General features: G+C 33.6%; 1 protein-coding gene across 1 annotated transcript; it reads left to right on the top strand.

The window, feature by feature from the left end:
• The first annotated feature begins 464 nt into the window (after positions 1–464).
• On the top strand, positions 465–15,895 carry LOC131162294 (uncharacterized protein At4g08330, chloroplastic). Its single transcript, XM_058118606.1, has 3 exons — positions 465–876; positions 15,175–15,476; positions 15,588–15,895. Exons 1-3 carry the CDS (start codon positions 791–793, stop codon positions 15,785–15,787), a joined length of 588 nt encoding a protein of 195 aa, XP_057974589.1. The 5' UTR covers positions 465–790; the 3' UTR covers positions 15,788–15,895.
• Positions 15,896–16,127: the final 232 nt, after the last annotated feature.

Genomic DNA, 16,127 nt, shown 5'->3' on the forward strand with positions numbered 1-16,127 from the left:
TTCTTTTTAAAAAATATTTTTTCAAAAAAGCTTATTTTTATAAGAAAAAAGTATTTAAAAAAATTATTTTTTGAAATATGTGGTCATGTAAGTGAAATCAAAGATTACTCATTGACATGTATTTAATTTAAATATTTTTTTAATAATAAATACTTATTTTGAAGACGTCCAAATGAGAATAAAGTAATTTTTTAAAAGTAATTTTTATAGTAAGTAATAAAAGCCATATATAACTTTTCTGTGCAAATATTTATTTTAATTAATTTTTTTATTAGGTACGTTTTAAAGGACTGAAATAATTTCAAAATACTTTTCAAAATATATTTCTTAATTATTTTAAAAATAATATTTTCAATAAATATTTTAAGTACAAGCCAAACAACACTTACTTTTTAGTTTTTAATTTTTATAATAAAAACTGCCTTGTTGCCGTTGCTCTGAACAGGTCTATGTACAGATAGATTGCTTCATGTCATCATCAAGAAGCAAAGAGCGGAGCCCACAAGGAACTTGGCATCAATCTAGACTCTCTCTCTCTCTCTCTCTCTCTCTCTCTCTCTCTCTCTATCTCTCAGCATCTTCATTGTCGAGGCCGAGCCCTGCGGAAACGGGCTGCCGATCTCGGCGATTCACACGGATTCCACCTCACTCGCCGAGTTGACTCATCTACCTCTCGATCTTCTCTGCTTTAATCTTTATTTCTCTTTTTAGACTTCACTCTCGATAGGTTTGGTCGGCGGTCAGCTGTCGCTCTTCACAGCTCCTTTCAGTCGTCGATTCAGTAACGGAGATGGAGACGTCGACGGTCCTCCGTGACGGTCACGTCAACGGGAATCACCCTTTTGCGTCTTCTTCTCAGAGAGATGTTTCTTACAGGTTCTCCCTCTCTCTCTCTCTCTCTCTCTCTCTCTCTCTCCATTGAAGAGGTGTTTGATTTTTTTTTTTTTCACGAAATTGATTTGTTTAAAAGCTTGTTAATTATCTGAGATTAGGCTAAAAAAAAATTGACCTAATTTTTTTATGACTCTGCTTTGTGTTCCTTTTGCTCTGGTTGATCCTTTTAGGGCGTGTTTGGAATGATATATATATATGTTTGATTATTCTCTTGTTTCGGATAGGTTTATGATGGATTTAATAGAGATGATCATGATCCTCATAAAAATATGTTGCATGTGAAAATCAGCAGATTTTGGATGGTTTAATAAATTTCATTATTGTTTTAGAAAATTTATAATTTAGTTTGCAGAATTCGTAGATTGTGAGCAGTCCTTGTTAGCCTCGACCAATTACATCATCTTAAATGAAACCAATTTCTGACATTTTTGCGGCAAAACCGAGTGGAGTGGCAGTGGTTGAACATATTGACTACAGCACCTAATTGTTTTAACATTAGATTTCCTGGCCCTTAACTTTTTACCAGTTATTCAATGTGCTTTGGCTTCATGAACTAGGGTTCCAAACCCAATGCCTATGCCACAATAATCAACATGGTTTTAAATAACGGCTGCGACCGTTATGTATTGCCGTTATGTAATGGCTTTTTGGGTTACTGATACTGTTACACACCGCGAAATCGGTGGGAAAAAAAATCACAGCTGTAGCAGCCGTTACAGACTGCGACTGTTACGTAAAGGCCGCTACGGCTGTTTTGTAACCGTTACAGATTTGGTTACGCCAATTTTTTTTTTCTTTAAAACTTTTTATTCTCTCTTTTTCCCTTTCTTTCATAAATCATTCTCAATATACCATGTGGCGAGAGGGGGAAAAGATTATAATGATGATTACAATGATACAAAATTTACTATTTCTTTAATTACTCACAAGATATGGCATTAATTAACAATTTGAAAATGCCAACTTGTTAGGAAAATATTTTATTTTGATGATATTAGTAATTTGATATTTATGTTCTTTATTCTTCAATTTTAACCTTCTTCTTTTCTAGTTATTTTATATTTGTATTATTCGTATGTCTTATGTGTCTAATAGATTAATGGACTGTATAATGTATTTTGTTTTATTAATTAATTTAGCACACATAAGAATTTATCATAGATAAGAACAATGAGAAGTATAAATACGCACACACATAATTTTTCTATCAATGGTGGTTTAAAACAATTGTAAACTTGTTGCCCTTACCAAATAATTTAGTCGAACTAAAGGATCCAAAATATACTAAAACTCTTTCCAAGAAGGGTTAAAAGCTTAAAACATGCAAGTATGCTAATATGCACAAGGTTGTGTGTGCTTGAAAAAAATTCACTGACGTTACACCTGCTTCCCGTTATGTAACATCCGCTCCTGCTTCCCGTTATACCCGTTACCGTTACGTTAGGCTACCCACTACTGCGATTTAAAACCATGATAATCAGCCATGAAGAAAGGTTATTGCAATCTCCAAATTTGCCACTCACATCGCAAATCATGCTTCTAGTACATCTGATCAACTCACATACATAAGATCATTTTTTTGGGTTTCAAACCTTGATCTGCTACTCTTTTTTTTTTTTTTTTTAACTCAAAGATACCTTTAGAAACCCCAATGGATCCCCTTATTTGTAATGCTTAAGTCATATTTATGGCTTTCCACCATAATAGAATCTCTAAATAGGTAAGGTGTGACACTCCTTGTCTTTATGATCCATCGTTGATATAGAATTTAATTCAGACTTCTCATTGTTGAAAATGGGAATTACTCCCTTGCAAGGTACTCCTACAATCTAATTTCACCTCAATCACTCTGTCTTTGCAGTTGTTATTAGAATATTAGGTTTCTTGAACTCATTCTTCAATAGAAATATGATCGCTCTTCCCCCCTTAAGCTTTTTCTTTTTTCAATCAACAACATGGTCTCAAATTACCCTGAGGCTGGTAGAGAGGTCAAAAACAGTAGGGTCTCAAGCTTCTCTTCTGCTTAGCATTCATACAATCGTACTCTTGTAGTCTCATAGTCCCATATTGAGTAACCAATTTATTGTTGGTGTAAATTTTGCCTCTTATGTGTATGCCTTTCTCTGCACTCTATAAATGCAACTATTTCTCAAAGTATAGTCAGCTTGTAAGCGACTTCATTTATGTGTGTTCTCTAGCTTCCTTTTATTTATTGATTTATTATTTTTTTCAACTCTCAAAACAAGCTCTCACTCAACATGCTATACATCACATCAGGTGCAAGAGTTAATTATATCTTACTCTCTGCTTTAGCATAAGTTCTTCTTCTTCTTCGTCAAATATGGTAGCAGACTACTCCTTTCCATACAATGCTCTGATTAAGCTTCACTGCATCTACATATCTATAACAGTGCTTAGCACTATACCAAAATAGCTTTCCATAAAAAAATCCATGATCTCAAACTTTGCAAATGCAATGCCTTTTATCTTCAATATCACAATTCAATCATCACAAATCGTGTTGTGATACCACTTGATAGGAAACATAATGCAACAGAACAAGTGCAAGTTAAATGTGGTTTGGTCAATACCCACTTATAGTAAGTCACTATGAATGGTAAGGAGGACAAATTTGGGGTTTTGAGAGAATGAAAGAGGTGTGATCTTCTGGAAGTGTGCAGTGTATGCAATTTTGTGGATTCTTTGGCTCAAAAGGAATGCTAGAGTTTTTAGAGACCAAAAGACTTCTCCAAATGTGCTTTGCAGAAATTTAGGGTTTGTTTAGTTGTGGAAACATTTTCCATTTTCTATTTTTAGTTTTTCAAACAATTATAAAAATTTTAGTTTATTTTTTTAGTTTTTCAAGAATCTTATTGAAAAGATAGAAAATAAATAGTTTGTTTAAATATGCAAAACTATTTTTTTTATTTTTCATTTTTAGACTTCAAAATAATTACAAAAATGACAAGTTGTTTTTCAATTTTCAAAAATTATATAAGATACTGTTTGGGATCATAGATTTTGGGGCTTGAATTTTTATTTGTTTGGATTTGGAAGAAACTCTATACATAATCCTCACATAGTGAAGTCCAATACTTGAATTCCATGCTCTCATATGTGAAATAAGAGTTATAGATCTAGAAAATAATAAAAAAAAATATTTTTCAAATTTTCTATATAAATTTGGAAAATTGAAAAACAAGATGACATTTTTGTAATTATATATATTTTTTAATGTTTTAAAAGGCGAAGGCGTAAGGCGAAGTGTTTTACCCTTAACAAGGCGAGGCATCAGACTTAAGGCATTGAGGCATAAGCCTTTTGGGAATTTAATTCTTTATTTAAAAATATATCAAAATAAATTATACATACTAAAAATCATATGAATTTTGTTTAATAGTTAAAATAAAGCATTTTCTTTAAATTTTACCTCTAAATGTAGCCTAAAGCATCTAAGCTCAAGTTAGCTGTAGGGGTATTGGCCATGAATTACAGGGCCACTGCCATGTGGCCATCCAAGCCTTAATATTTAACTCCAAACCATTGCCTTTCTTGGTTAAAAGAGTTTGACTCAGTCACGACTCTCTCTGATTCTCTCTCTCTCTCTCTCTCTGAAGTGATACAAGCATGGTTCGAAATCGCGGTCGCGGGTAACGTCACGAAATTGTCGCGGGTCGCAGGAGACGCGGGTGTTACGTAACGGGAAGCGGGCGTAACGGTCGTGAATTTTTTTCACGCATGCACAACCATGCCAAAATTAAAAAATAAGCATGAAATCCATTAATACATGATTTTTAATGAATTTTGAAGGCTTTCATTCAACCTACAAATGCTTTTTAATAGGCATTATGATTTTTATATTAATTTTAGTGCGCTGTTTACAAAAAAGAGCATATTTTTTTATAGTTTACATTACTTTAATGAGTAAAAAGATGTAGAAATGTAAGAATCAATTAAAGTCATAAAGTTACTAAAAATGAATCAATACTCAATAGACTTAATACTCAATATACACATTACACATACATGAATTTAAAAAGTGATTAATATCAAATATCAATAAATAGTTGAAAATACATGAATACAATATTACAAATTTATAACATAACACATGTCACCACCAAAAAGAATGATGTGGAGGGTCTTCATAATTTGCATTTGTATCTTGAGATTGGGATGGGAAATTATCTCCCCATCCTTGTGGAAATACATAGTTGAATGAACCCAAGTTTGCGTCATTTTGTTGTTGCTCTTGAAAATGTACTGGTGATGAAAATTCTCCTGAATAATGTCTATAAGTTGGGGCAGGGGCTGACTCTGGGTAGTGTGTAGAAGAAGAAGACTCACTAGATCCTGAGATTCCTGATCCACTGGGATAAAAATGTGAGTCACGAGATGCATAATGTGGATATGCTGGATGAGATCCATATGATTGTGATGATGAACCATCTAAACCAAAGTCGCCAAAACTACGAACCACACCATATGAATCTTCAGTAGAATCGCTAGGGTCACCACGAGCACTCCTTCTCCTGGGTTGTGAAGATTGGTTCCCTGGAGGAATACCCAAGTCATAATTTTCAGGTATGTCATGTAGTTCATAAGGATTAGAAGGATATATATCCCTTCCAAATGATGTCCCTGTATCATATCCATAATTATATTCTACACCGCCGCCTCCACCACCACCACTGCCACCCCCCCAAACCCCAGCTCCAGCACCACTATTACTATCATCATCACTTGGTGGGCTCAAACCAAGATTGTCATCACTTTGTGTACGTTCAGGGCTTGAACTTGAATCGTCATGCGCGTTTATTGGTGGTTGATCACCTCCTTCTGTAGTACCACCAACCTCTTCATTTAACCAATTTGAATTGTCCTGACCGTCGAGTAGTGGTGTCTCTCTCTCCTCTAACCATTGACTTAAAGGATCATCTTCTTCGAAAATGTAGTCCAAATTGATAGGATTGAAACCCTCTTCAATTTCTCGTTGGCTTCTTCTCATTGTACGTCTTAACTTTAACCTCATGTTGTAATGTACGAAAACAAGTTTTTGTAGTCTCATGTACTTTAATCTATTTCTTGTTTTCGTATGGATGAGGCTAAAGGTGCTCCAATTACGCTCATAGTTCGAAGCTGATGTGGTCTGGCTAAGAACTCTAATTTCTATTCTTTGGAACTCAGGAGCACACAAGTCATAATGAATCCACCATTCAGCTGCATGAATAATTAAAAAGAGTTTTATGTTAGTATAGCGTATTTCAAAAGTCAAATTTGAACACAAAGAGAGAAAATTGAGTAATTCTCCGTTATTTAGTTATATAGCCATATTTACCAGGATTTGTTTGTTTCACTGCCCTTTGAGCCAACGGGGTTCCAAAAGTCTCCTGCCTATCTCGATATAGCAACAACTAAAAAAGGATGATTGTGAAATATAATTAATTAATTAGATGTATTAATAATTATTCTTGAAAGTATTACAGAATACTAGAACAATTCATTATTCAATTTAATGGAACCAATACTTACTTAATTAATAGCCCGAATTTGAGTATCTATATTGAGTACCAACTTGGTTATCACTTTTTTAACTCCATCCATGACTTCTTTAGCAACTTCAGGAGAGGGTGGGACACCATAAAGAAATTGTGGGTTCAAAAAATACCCTACAATTAAATTTAGAAACATATTAATCAATAGTTTTCTAATGCAACTATGCATAATTTAAAAGTTAAAATAATAAAAAATTGTATTTGATTTACACTTACTAGCAGCGTGCAAATCTTGGTGCAACTGAAAACTCCACCGGTTGTCAATAATTTTCCAATGGTCTTTGTAAAACCGGTAATCTTTTTGAATGGCCAACTCCGCCCTATCAATTGTCTCGTATATGAAGCCCATGGTTGGTTTTTCATCACCATCAACCAATTTAAGAACTTTTACCAAGGGTTCTTGCACTTTAATTATATCATAGGCCTTTTGCCAAAACTCTTTGCCTAAAATAATTTTTTTTGAATCATATGCTTTGCCTGATTTTACTATTCCAAACCTTGAGTTTTTCCAAGCATTAGATGTAAACATTTCCCATAGTGCTTGTTTATGCCTGACAATAGTTTTCAAAGCAATGAAATTTGTGGCAAATCGAGTGATGGCAGGGCGAAATAACTCTCTATTATTTGTGAATTTTTTCATGAAATTCACTGTCCATGTGTGATTGTAAATAAATGAGGTTATTGTTCTTGCATCTTCTAAGACCTTCTTCACGTTACTTTTCTTACCAATATTTTCAAGAATAAGGTCTATGCAATGAGCTGCACATGCTGTCCAATAGAGATTGGGCCTCTTCTGCATTAATAATTTTCCTCTTGCCTTCATTGCAGTTTCATTATCAGTCACTACTTGGACAACATTCTCCTCTCCAATTTCTTCAATCACCTCGTCCATTAATCTGAAATGAAATTATAGATTCAATAATTACTACTATTTAATTAAAAACATGCAAGTCCATAATACTATTTGCATATACAATTAAAATTAGAAAATTACCTGAAATAATATTCAGCTGTTCTACTTGGCACATCAGAGGCATCAACTGATTTATGAAACACGGTGCCTCTATCGTAATAAACTAAAAAGTTTATAATGTGTTTTCTAGTTGGTCCTGACCAACCATCACACATAAGTGTTACACCTCTCTCCTTTCAAATTCCAGCAAAAGAAGCTATATAATTTTTCATTTCTTGATACTTTTGCTCCAAATAAATTTTAGATATCTCATAGGGTGATGGACCTTTCACCCCCTTTCCAACCTTTGCAGCAATATCAAGCATAGGCTGCATAAATGGAGAGTCAGCTACATTCGTTAGAATCCGATTATAAATTAGGAATTTTCCAACCTCTTTTCCAACCGCTTTTCCTAATTTACTTCTTAAACCTTTTAGTAACTTTGTGTTGATTTTTGGTTGTTTCGCACTCTTGCTTCTTTATAAAATAGGATCCATTGCCTTTAGTCTAGCTTCAGGGGCATCAGGATTGATCCATTGTCGTCCACTACCTTCAGCTTCTCGACCACTATAAGATCGAGCTCCTGCTCTATTGAAACCACTGGTAGCACCACTGCCAGAGCCACCTCCCTCTTCATAAATATTACCCCTTCTAGTTGTTCTTGCTCGAAATCTTTGTCTCTCTTCCCATTGTTGTTGTGATCGCATGCTTTCTTGTCGAGCAAATCTCATACTTTCTTCTTCCAAGTCTTCTTCATCGCTCAAATTCTCAAAATCTCCTCTAATTTGGGCTTCTGCTTCTTCTTGCCTTTTTTGTTTATTTCTTTTCTTCTCAGCATACTGTTGTAGATGTTTCATCATTTGTTCTCTTACTTGTGTGGTCACATTTGAGCATCCAGCTACTTGACCCTTTTTATGTGCCAAGTGTTGTTTCAAGCGTGTAATGCCCCCTTTGATTATCTTCCCACATAACTTACATATAATAACATGTCTATTACCGTCGACCGCAGTACCAAAATGCCATCTAATATCCTCACTAGGTAAGTTTTCATTTCCTCTATCACGTGACATATTGATAGACTTAATTTGATGATCTCTACACAAAATATAAAGAAAATACAAAGTTACAACCTTCCTACAATAACAGGAATAATATAATTAGTAATTTAGTAAATATTAAATAATAAGTACTAAATAGTCCTAATTTTAAATACTTATTACGTAAAAATAAAGTAGAATATTTGATTAAAAATAATAAGTAATGTTTATTATTTTTATATTTAAATAAACAAAATTATAAAATATTAGATATTTTATTACAAAAAAAATATATTCCTTTATCTTTAAAAAGATATTTTCATTATTTTTTATAGCTTGATTTTATTTTCATTTATAACTATAAGAAATTAACATTGTAATTTTAAAGGTGAAAAAGATTTTTGCTCTACTTTCATATACATCACAGCATCACAAATAGAGATCCATACATTACAAATTGACTATTTAATTTTTTAAGCATTTTCTCAGTATATGGATTAAAATTAAATTTTTCTACAAATTCCAGTAGTAATTAGTAAAAATCAGATTTATTAATGTATTAACTATTAGGTTAATTTTTTTTTTATTAAGTTATCAATTTTTACTTTATTTGATAACTAAAAACAAAAAATAGATGTAAACATTTATTTTACCTAATTTTAAATTTAACGTCAAAATGATGTTTTAAAACTTAAAAAATATTAATAAACAGGGTCACCCTACTCAAGAAATGGTAAGTAGATACACATGTTACATAAAATGGGTGACAGATGTTATTTAATTTTTTTCTCTTTTATAATATGAATATTATTTAATATTTTTTCAGTAGATGGGAGTGAATATGATATCTTCTTTATCAAAATGACCACTTTGTCTTGCTGACATAAATAGTATGTTAGCCAATTGGTGCCATGAATTAATTTTATTTCTATAAGTTTGGCAAATCCTAAGACTAAATATTATAATAATTGTGCAGAGTATTCCTTGGAATTCTTTAAGAATGGTGAAAAATAGAGCTCAATTAAGCCTAGATAATATAAAATGCCATCACATGGATGTCTTGTGTACATACATTATTTTAATGCTTTGTTTAGATGGTGAATGCAGTAGTGGATAATAGGATATTCAAATATTATTATAAAAAAGGCTTCAATTATTATTGGTAAATATTAATTATTTACTAACCTTAAAAAATATTAATTATATACTATTAATAATTGCTTGCTATGTCATGGAATTAATTTTCATAATTATCTTTCAAAAAATATAATACAATTAAAATATTTATAAATTAAGAAAATTTTATTTTACATAATTATTAATGATTTCTAATTTTTTACTCTATTAAATTACTTTTTTTTTTTTTAATTCAATTTAACAAACCTATTTTACAACAAAATATAATTTAAAAAAATAAACAGAATGAAAAGTGCTGTGGGTACAACAAAATATAATTTAAAAAAAGAAAACATAATGAAAAGTGCTGTGGGTGTTGAGTGTTAGTGTTAGTGTCTCATACGCTGGGGCCTGGGAGTCGAATCAGACCGAGAGAGGGGAGGGATTCGAGGGAACTCGGAGGAGCCTCGAAGGAGCGAAGGCTGCGAAGCACAAAGCAGCGATGACTCCAAGCTCCGAAGCTGAAATCGAGAGGCTGGCTGGTGGCGACTGCGACAACTGGCGGAGGAAGGTGCCGACTGCGACGACTGGCGGAGCTGCTGCAGACCTGTCGCCGTCGCCGGTGACTTGCCAAGTTGCTGGAACTGCAAGTTTGCAATTCCTGAGTCCTGGAAGGCTGCGAAGTGCGAAGATGAGTAGATCTGCTCGGTAGCCTCGGTGTGCTCACTCTTAGGCTTCGAAGCCTTCTTATTGCTTCGGCCAACAAATTTTCAAGGTCAGTTTGTAACTTTCCATTTTACCCTTTGAATGGCAGATGGGTGTGGGGACTGGGGAGAGGGGGAAAGCAGCACTGCTGCCTGCTGCTTGCTGCTTGCTGCCTGCAGCAGAAAGCCTTCAGCGAATTTGCGACCTGTCGGCCATGTAACGGTCCGTAACGGACGTTACGACGTGTAATGTTGGGGTATCGGCCGTTATGTGCTGTTACGTCTCTGTAACGGCCGTTACGGCCGTGAATTTTTTCCGAACTGCATTATCTGCCCGTATCGGTTTCGGGGCCTCCGATTTTCGTTATGTATCGTAACGGCCGTTATTTAAAACCATGGATACAAGTCTGCAAATAGAGCTGCTTTTTCGTGAAGCAGCTGAGTGGTGAGAAGAGAGACTTCTGCACGAAGATCCGAAGCAGCTGAGTGTTGAAGAGAGAGGCTTCTGCATGAAGATTTGAAGCAGCTGAGGGTCTAAGAGTGTCAAAAATTGGAATTAGGTCTTTGACATGAGAAAGATGTTGCCTGAGAAGTCAAGGACACAGATCTGCAAAAGATCTGAGGTTGGTCGATGATTGAAGTAGGTTGAGAAGGAGAGAGAGAGTCGTGGTGCTTGATTGGCTGTAGAGAGACAACCCAGTCGTCCCGTCGGAGGAGTCTTCCCAGAGGACATCAATCATTGGAAAGAGAGTATTCATCAATGTCGAGGAAGGTTTTTCTGCTCTGTAATTTGCACAAATAATGGGGTCTGAAATGCGTATTCCTTTTAAGACTTGTGCCCAAAAGGCGTACGCCCAACTCCAAGATGCAAGGCGTATGCCTTTTGGGATTTTCGCCTTTGACATTATGTCTTGGAGTGTTTTACCCTAAAAATGCAAGGCGCGTTAAGAACGCCTTTTAAATCACTGATTTTTTAAGAAATGGGAAAAAAAACTATTTTCCAAAGCAAATACTGTTAAAACTATTTAGTGTTGTTCATTTATTTCATATAATTGTTGTAAAAATAAAAAAAATCTAACTTTGTTCTTTAATTTTTAGAAAAGTAAAGGGGAAAATAAGAACTGTTTTTCACAACTAAACAAGCCCTTAGTTTTTTTGCTTCTTTTTGGGTTCACTCTTTTGGGGATTTTTTTTTTTTGGGGTGGGTGGGGGAGGGGGAGTGGGTGTGTGTCTCTTTCGCTGTATGATATTCAAAAAATTGGAAGACAGCTTTGATGTAATTTTTTTTTTGTTTTGTTTTTTGGGGGATATCATGCCCTCCTTTCATTGTAACTATTCCTTCTCTTGATAGATTTTTTTTGTATATATATATATATAAGGCAGCTTTGAGGTGATTTTGTTTTATTTTTTCCTTCTATTTTTTGGAGGATATCTTATCCTCCTTTCACTGTTACTATTCCTTCTCTTAATGCATGTGTGTAGTTATCAATATATATATATATATATATTCCAATTCTCACATTTTCTGTGCTCACACTAACAAACCATAATTCCAATACATCCAATATGCTTGCTCATATTTGCTTGTAGGTTTCACTCCTGATCTGCCAATCTTGTCCCTAAAAACCCCTTCTCTATAAGTCTTTAGTCAAAATGCTTCTTGAATAAGGAATGAAAAAATGTGATCCTCAAGTAAATGCCATAAATGAAAATGAAGAGAGAATAGGAAACATTCTCACAAAGATGGCTGTGGGAATGCTGCATGGTGCTTTTCATATGCCTCCACATCCAATTCTCAGCAGCTAGACCTTGATGTTGGTTGCAGATCAAAATTGGCCCCACAACGGTGACAAGTGCAATTGGATTTGGCCATATTGGTCTTTGAGAGAGTGTAGATTGAATTGGATGTGGCTGTAGAAAGCGAAATCATTTTCCAAAATGCTAGAGAGTGCAATAATAAGTACACCTTAAGTTCATTTGCATGCATGAATCATGCTGAAAACAGCCTCTATTATACATGGTTTGGGAAAATGGAGTACTTAAGCATAGAAAGGGGTAAATGCTTTGGCATTTTGTGGAAGTTGAGACTGTTACAGAATATTTTTGACTTCCATGCAAGATTTAGTTCAATGATTCAATTTCCATGGGATTGTTTAATGTTGTACTTTACTAAGCAAACAGCAATTTAGTTAGCCTTAATCTGTGTAGATCTCCACTAACAATAAGAGATATAAGAGATGCATGTCTCGATGTTTTAAAAGGTGAAGGCCTAAGGCGAGGCAGTCTAACCTTTAAGAGGTGAGGTACCAGCCTTAGGGGCCATTTGGTTCATGACATCTTTCAAAATTTCTAGGAATTGGATGCCTATGGCATCTCATTCCCATGTTTTAGCGTGAAAAGCTAACATGGCAGGAATATGCACATTCTTGAGAATAAAAGGGTTTCCATGAAACATGGGCATCCTATTCCCACGGTCTCCCATGGGTAAGTTCAATGAAAATCCTACTTTTTGGACCAGACTGCCCTCTTTATTTTGGCTTTTGGACAACAATGCCTCTATAATATAATATGATATTATGATCATACTGCTATTAAGTTTGGAATAATAAATTACTGATAAAATAAAAGTAAAAATTTTAAATTAGTATAAATATTAATTATTTTTATTTTGAAAAAAATATAAAATGTTAATTTAAAGGTATAAATATTTTAAAATGTCTATTAAAAGTGTAAATATTTATGTTAATTGACATTTAAATTAACATTGTAATAAATTAAACAAAAGTAATATTATTACTGTCTTAAAATAATTTAATATAACTAATATTTATATACTATATTGCTCTCAATTATTTCTGTTAATCAATTATTAAGTGTTAAATGTTTTACATTTATATTTGTTGAAAATTATAGGATATAGATTTAATTAAGTACATATTTGTATATTCTTCATATATTAATTACACATATGTCAAAGTTATAATGGTCGTATTCTTAAAATACCTATTAAAATTTTCATTTTGAATCAAACATGGACATGGGAATTTTGTGTACATTCTTGGGAATCTTACAATGTGAACCAAACAAAAATATTCCCATGAGGCTAACATCTTATTCCCAAGAATGAGATCCCCGAGAAAATATTTTTGATGTCCTGAACCAAACGACCCCTTAAGGTGTTGAGGCACAAGCTTGTTGAGAATTTTATCTCTAGATTGATAATATGTAAGTAAATTACATATATTTTTAAAAGTAAAGAAAAATTTAAGAAAAATGTAAAATGTAAAAAAAAAAACAGTCAAACATAATTTGTAAATTAATTGTTGGCCATTAAAAAAAAAAGATACTAACTTGCATTCATTAAGTAAATCATTCCAAGAGATGGCCATAGTAGTACAAAAGTTCAACTCTTTTTTTTTTTTTTTTTTTCAAGATCTTAGTCTCTAAGATGCAATTCAATTATTTTGTAAAGGTTGGGGTTCAAGAGTTCTAGAAATTTTCTCATATTATGACATTCTTTTTATATAACCATTTTGTTAAAATTTTCTTGCCAAATCTAACTTGGGACCTATAAAATGCATCAGCCTCAACTAGAAAGGCATGAAAATCGTGCCTTTTGTACAAATGCATAGGCCCCAGTGCAATGTGTTGGATATTTTGAGATTTGGTGTTTTAAACTTGAGCCTGTAGGTGTTTTAGGCATGCCTCATCTTTAGACAAGCCTCGGTTGAGCCTTTAAAACATTGTTACGTCATATTGTTTTCCATTAATTTCAGGAGAGGGAGTATGGCCTGAAATTTAGTTGAATAAAATAGGAGAGGGAGTATGACCTGAAATTTAGTTGAATAAACTAAGTCCTTTATTCCAGTGCAATATATGCATGTTTCCTCATTTTGGTGGTTGACATGCATCTACTAGAGGCTGTTTGGAAACCACAGATGATTAGGGAATAGATATAGATGGATTTAAAACTTACCAGGTAAATTTTAATAATTTATTCAAGTGCAATGTTTACTCTTTTCCTTGTTCTGGTGGTTGTCCATGCATCTACTAGGTTGTCTGGAAACCACTTGAGAGTAAAATGGTTCCTTAAAATTTCCATAGCATATGAATGCATGCATACGGAAATGGATTCTTAACGAAATTACAGATGGTGTTAGAAAGGTTTTGTCCCTGAATGTCCAGGAGTTTGAAATGTCAGCGACTTATTGATCACCACTGCTTATGTCGTCTTTGAAGAAGATAGAAATTAAGTGATTTCCTCATATCCTGAATTGGTGAATTTTAGTGGGTTACGCCGGGCCCCTGGCAGTAGCTCATTGTAGAGAGAGGGTCTAGCCAAGAAACATTACTCATCAATTAGAAAATTTAAGAAATTTTTATTTTTAATTTATTTTTATTTTTGGTACTCATTTTAAAAAGTATAGCTGTTATTTGTTTGGAGAGTGGATTTGAGGACTTCCTTCTTTACATTGGGTTGTACCTGATTTTTGGGATTCAGTCTTTGGAGATGGAATTAAAAAATGAGACTTTTAACCACACTTTTGCACAGGGGAATGGAACGGAATCAGATGAAACAGAATTGAAATTTTCACTTGATTTCTTCATATTTTCTATTGAATTTTTATTCAATTCCATTGTCACCCCATTCAATTCCACAAATAACATATGACATAAAGAGTATTGGAGCCCCACAGGTTTGCATTTGTCATTAGTAGGTGAAAAGAACAAATGCATTTGCTTATTTGTCTTGATGCTATAAAAATATAAACTAGATTAACTTCAATTTATGTTCAACCAATCTCTCTTCTTGTTTTTTATTTATAGGTGGAAATGCAAGTAGAAATTGTTATTTTTTATTGGAAAATTTTCTTTTCAATATGCAATAATTATGTATGATGTCCTCTTCCATGCAGCTGCGGTTCTTGTGGGTATGAGTTGAACCTAAATTCCTCTAATCGGAACACATCAACCATTGGCTCTAAATACGGAAAATCCATTAAACGAGGGATCATATCATTCTTCTCCATTGATGAGAGCAGGTTTACTCAAGTTGATGAGTTTCAGTGTGTACCGTACTTCATCTCCAAGTATTCGTGGGGTTTATTGCGCAGGAAGACCAAACTTCTTTGCCGAAAGTGCGGGAACCATGTTGGAGATGCTCACGATACCTCTTTGTACCCGCCTGAATTGGATGGACCAGATGCAAGCCCCTCAGGTAACGAAAAAACTACTCGTAGAAAATACGATATTCGAATTCGTGCCTTGCAGCCCTCATCCTCTGAAGAATCTGGCGTTCCATTTATTATGTGATACATGATATGAGCAGGCATGTTTTGTATAATTCCTTCTCATCAATGGACTGGCAGCCAGCTTAGATCCTTGAATGCCATGGACGCCCAACCAAGAAGAGGCCGCAAGTGCTCTGTTTTTTCTCTATTAGATGGTGACGTGTATGTGTTTTGGTCTAAAACCGGAACTGATTTGAAAGGACAGAAGTGGTATAAAATTTTGAAGGGGTTTGAGTGATAAGAGGAAAGATTATGATTGGTTTTATGATGTACGGAAGTAGTGTGGTATTTTCATAAGCATTTGTAATTGAATAAAATAACATTTAAGGGCCAGTTTAGTGTAAAATATTTTTCATTTTTCATTTTAATTTTTCAAAATAGCAAAATAACTAGCGTATTTTATCATTTTTATAATATTTGTATAAAAAGCGAATAGTGAAAAAAATTGTCTATATTTTCTTGTGGAAATAATTTTATTTTTATTTTTAAAAATAATTACAATTATGTCATTTTTCTTAATTTTTTAAATTTATATAAAAATTTGAAAATAACATTTTATTATTTTTAGATTTTTGATT

Source organism: Malania oleifera, chromosome 8 (assembly GCF_029873635.1).
Source record: "Malania oleifera isolate guangnan ecotype guangnan chromosome 8, ASM2987363v1, whole genome shotgun sequence".
NCBI classification, from domain to species: Eukaryota; Viridiplantae; Streptophyta; class Magnoliopsida; order Santalales; family Ximeniaceae; genus Malania; species Malania oleifera.

What these genes read in the sequence shown, in the direction of transcription:
- LOC131162294 (XM_058118606.1), top strand. Translation starts at nt 791, where the DNA reads ATGGAGACGTCGACGGTCCTCCGTGACGGTCACGTCAACGGGAATCAC. An exon ending in CAGAGAGATGTTTCTTACAG is followed by an intron (nt 877 to 15,174) that starts GTTCTCCCTCTC and finishes TCTTCCATGCAG; the next exon opens with CTGCGGTTCTTGTGGGTATG. An exon ending in ACCAGATGCAAGCCCCTCAG is followed by an intron (nt 15,477 to 15,587) that starts GTAACGAAAAAA and finishes TGATATGAGCAG; the next exon opens with GCATGTTTTGTATAATTCCT.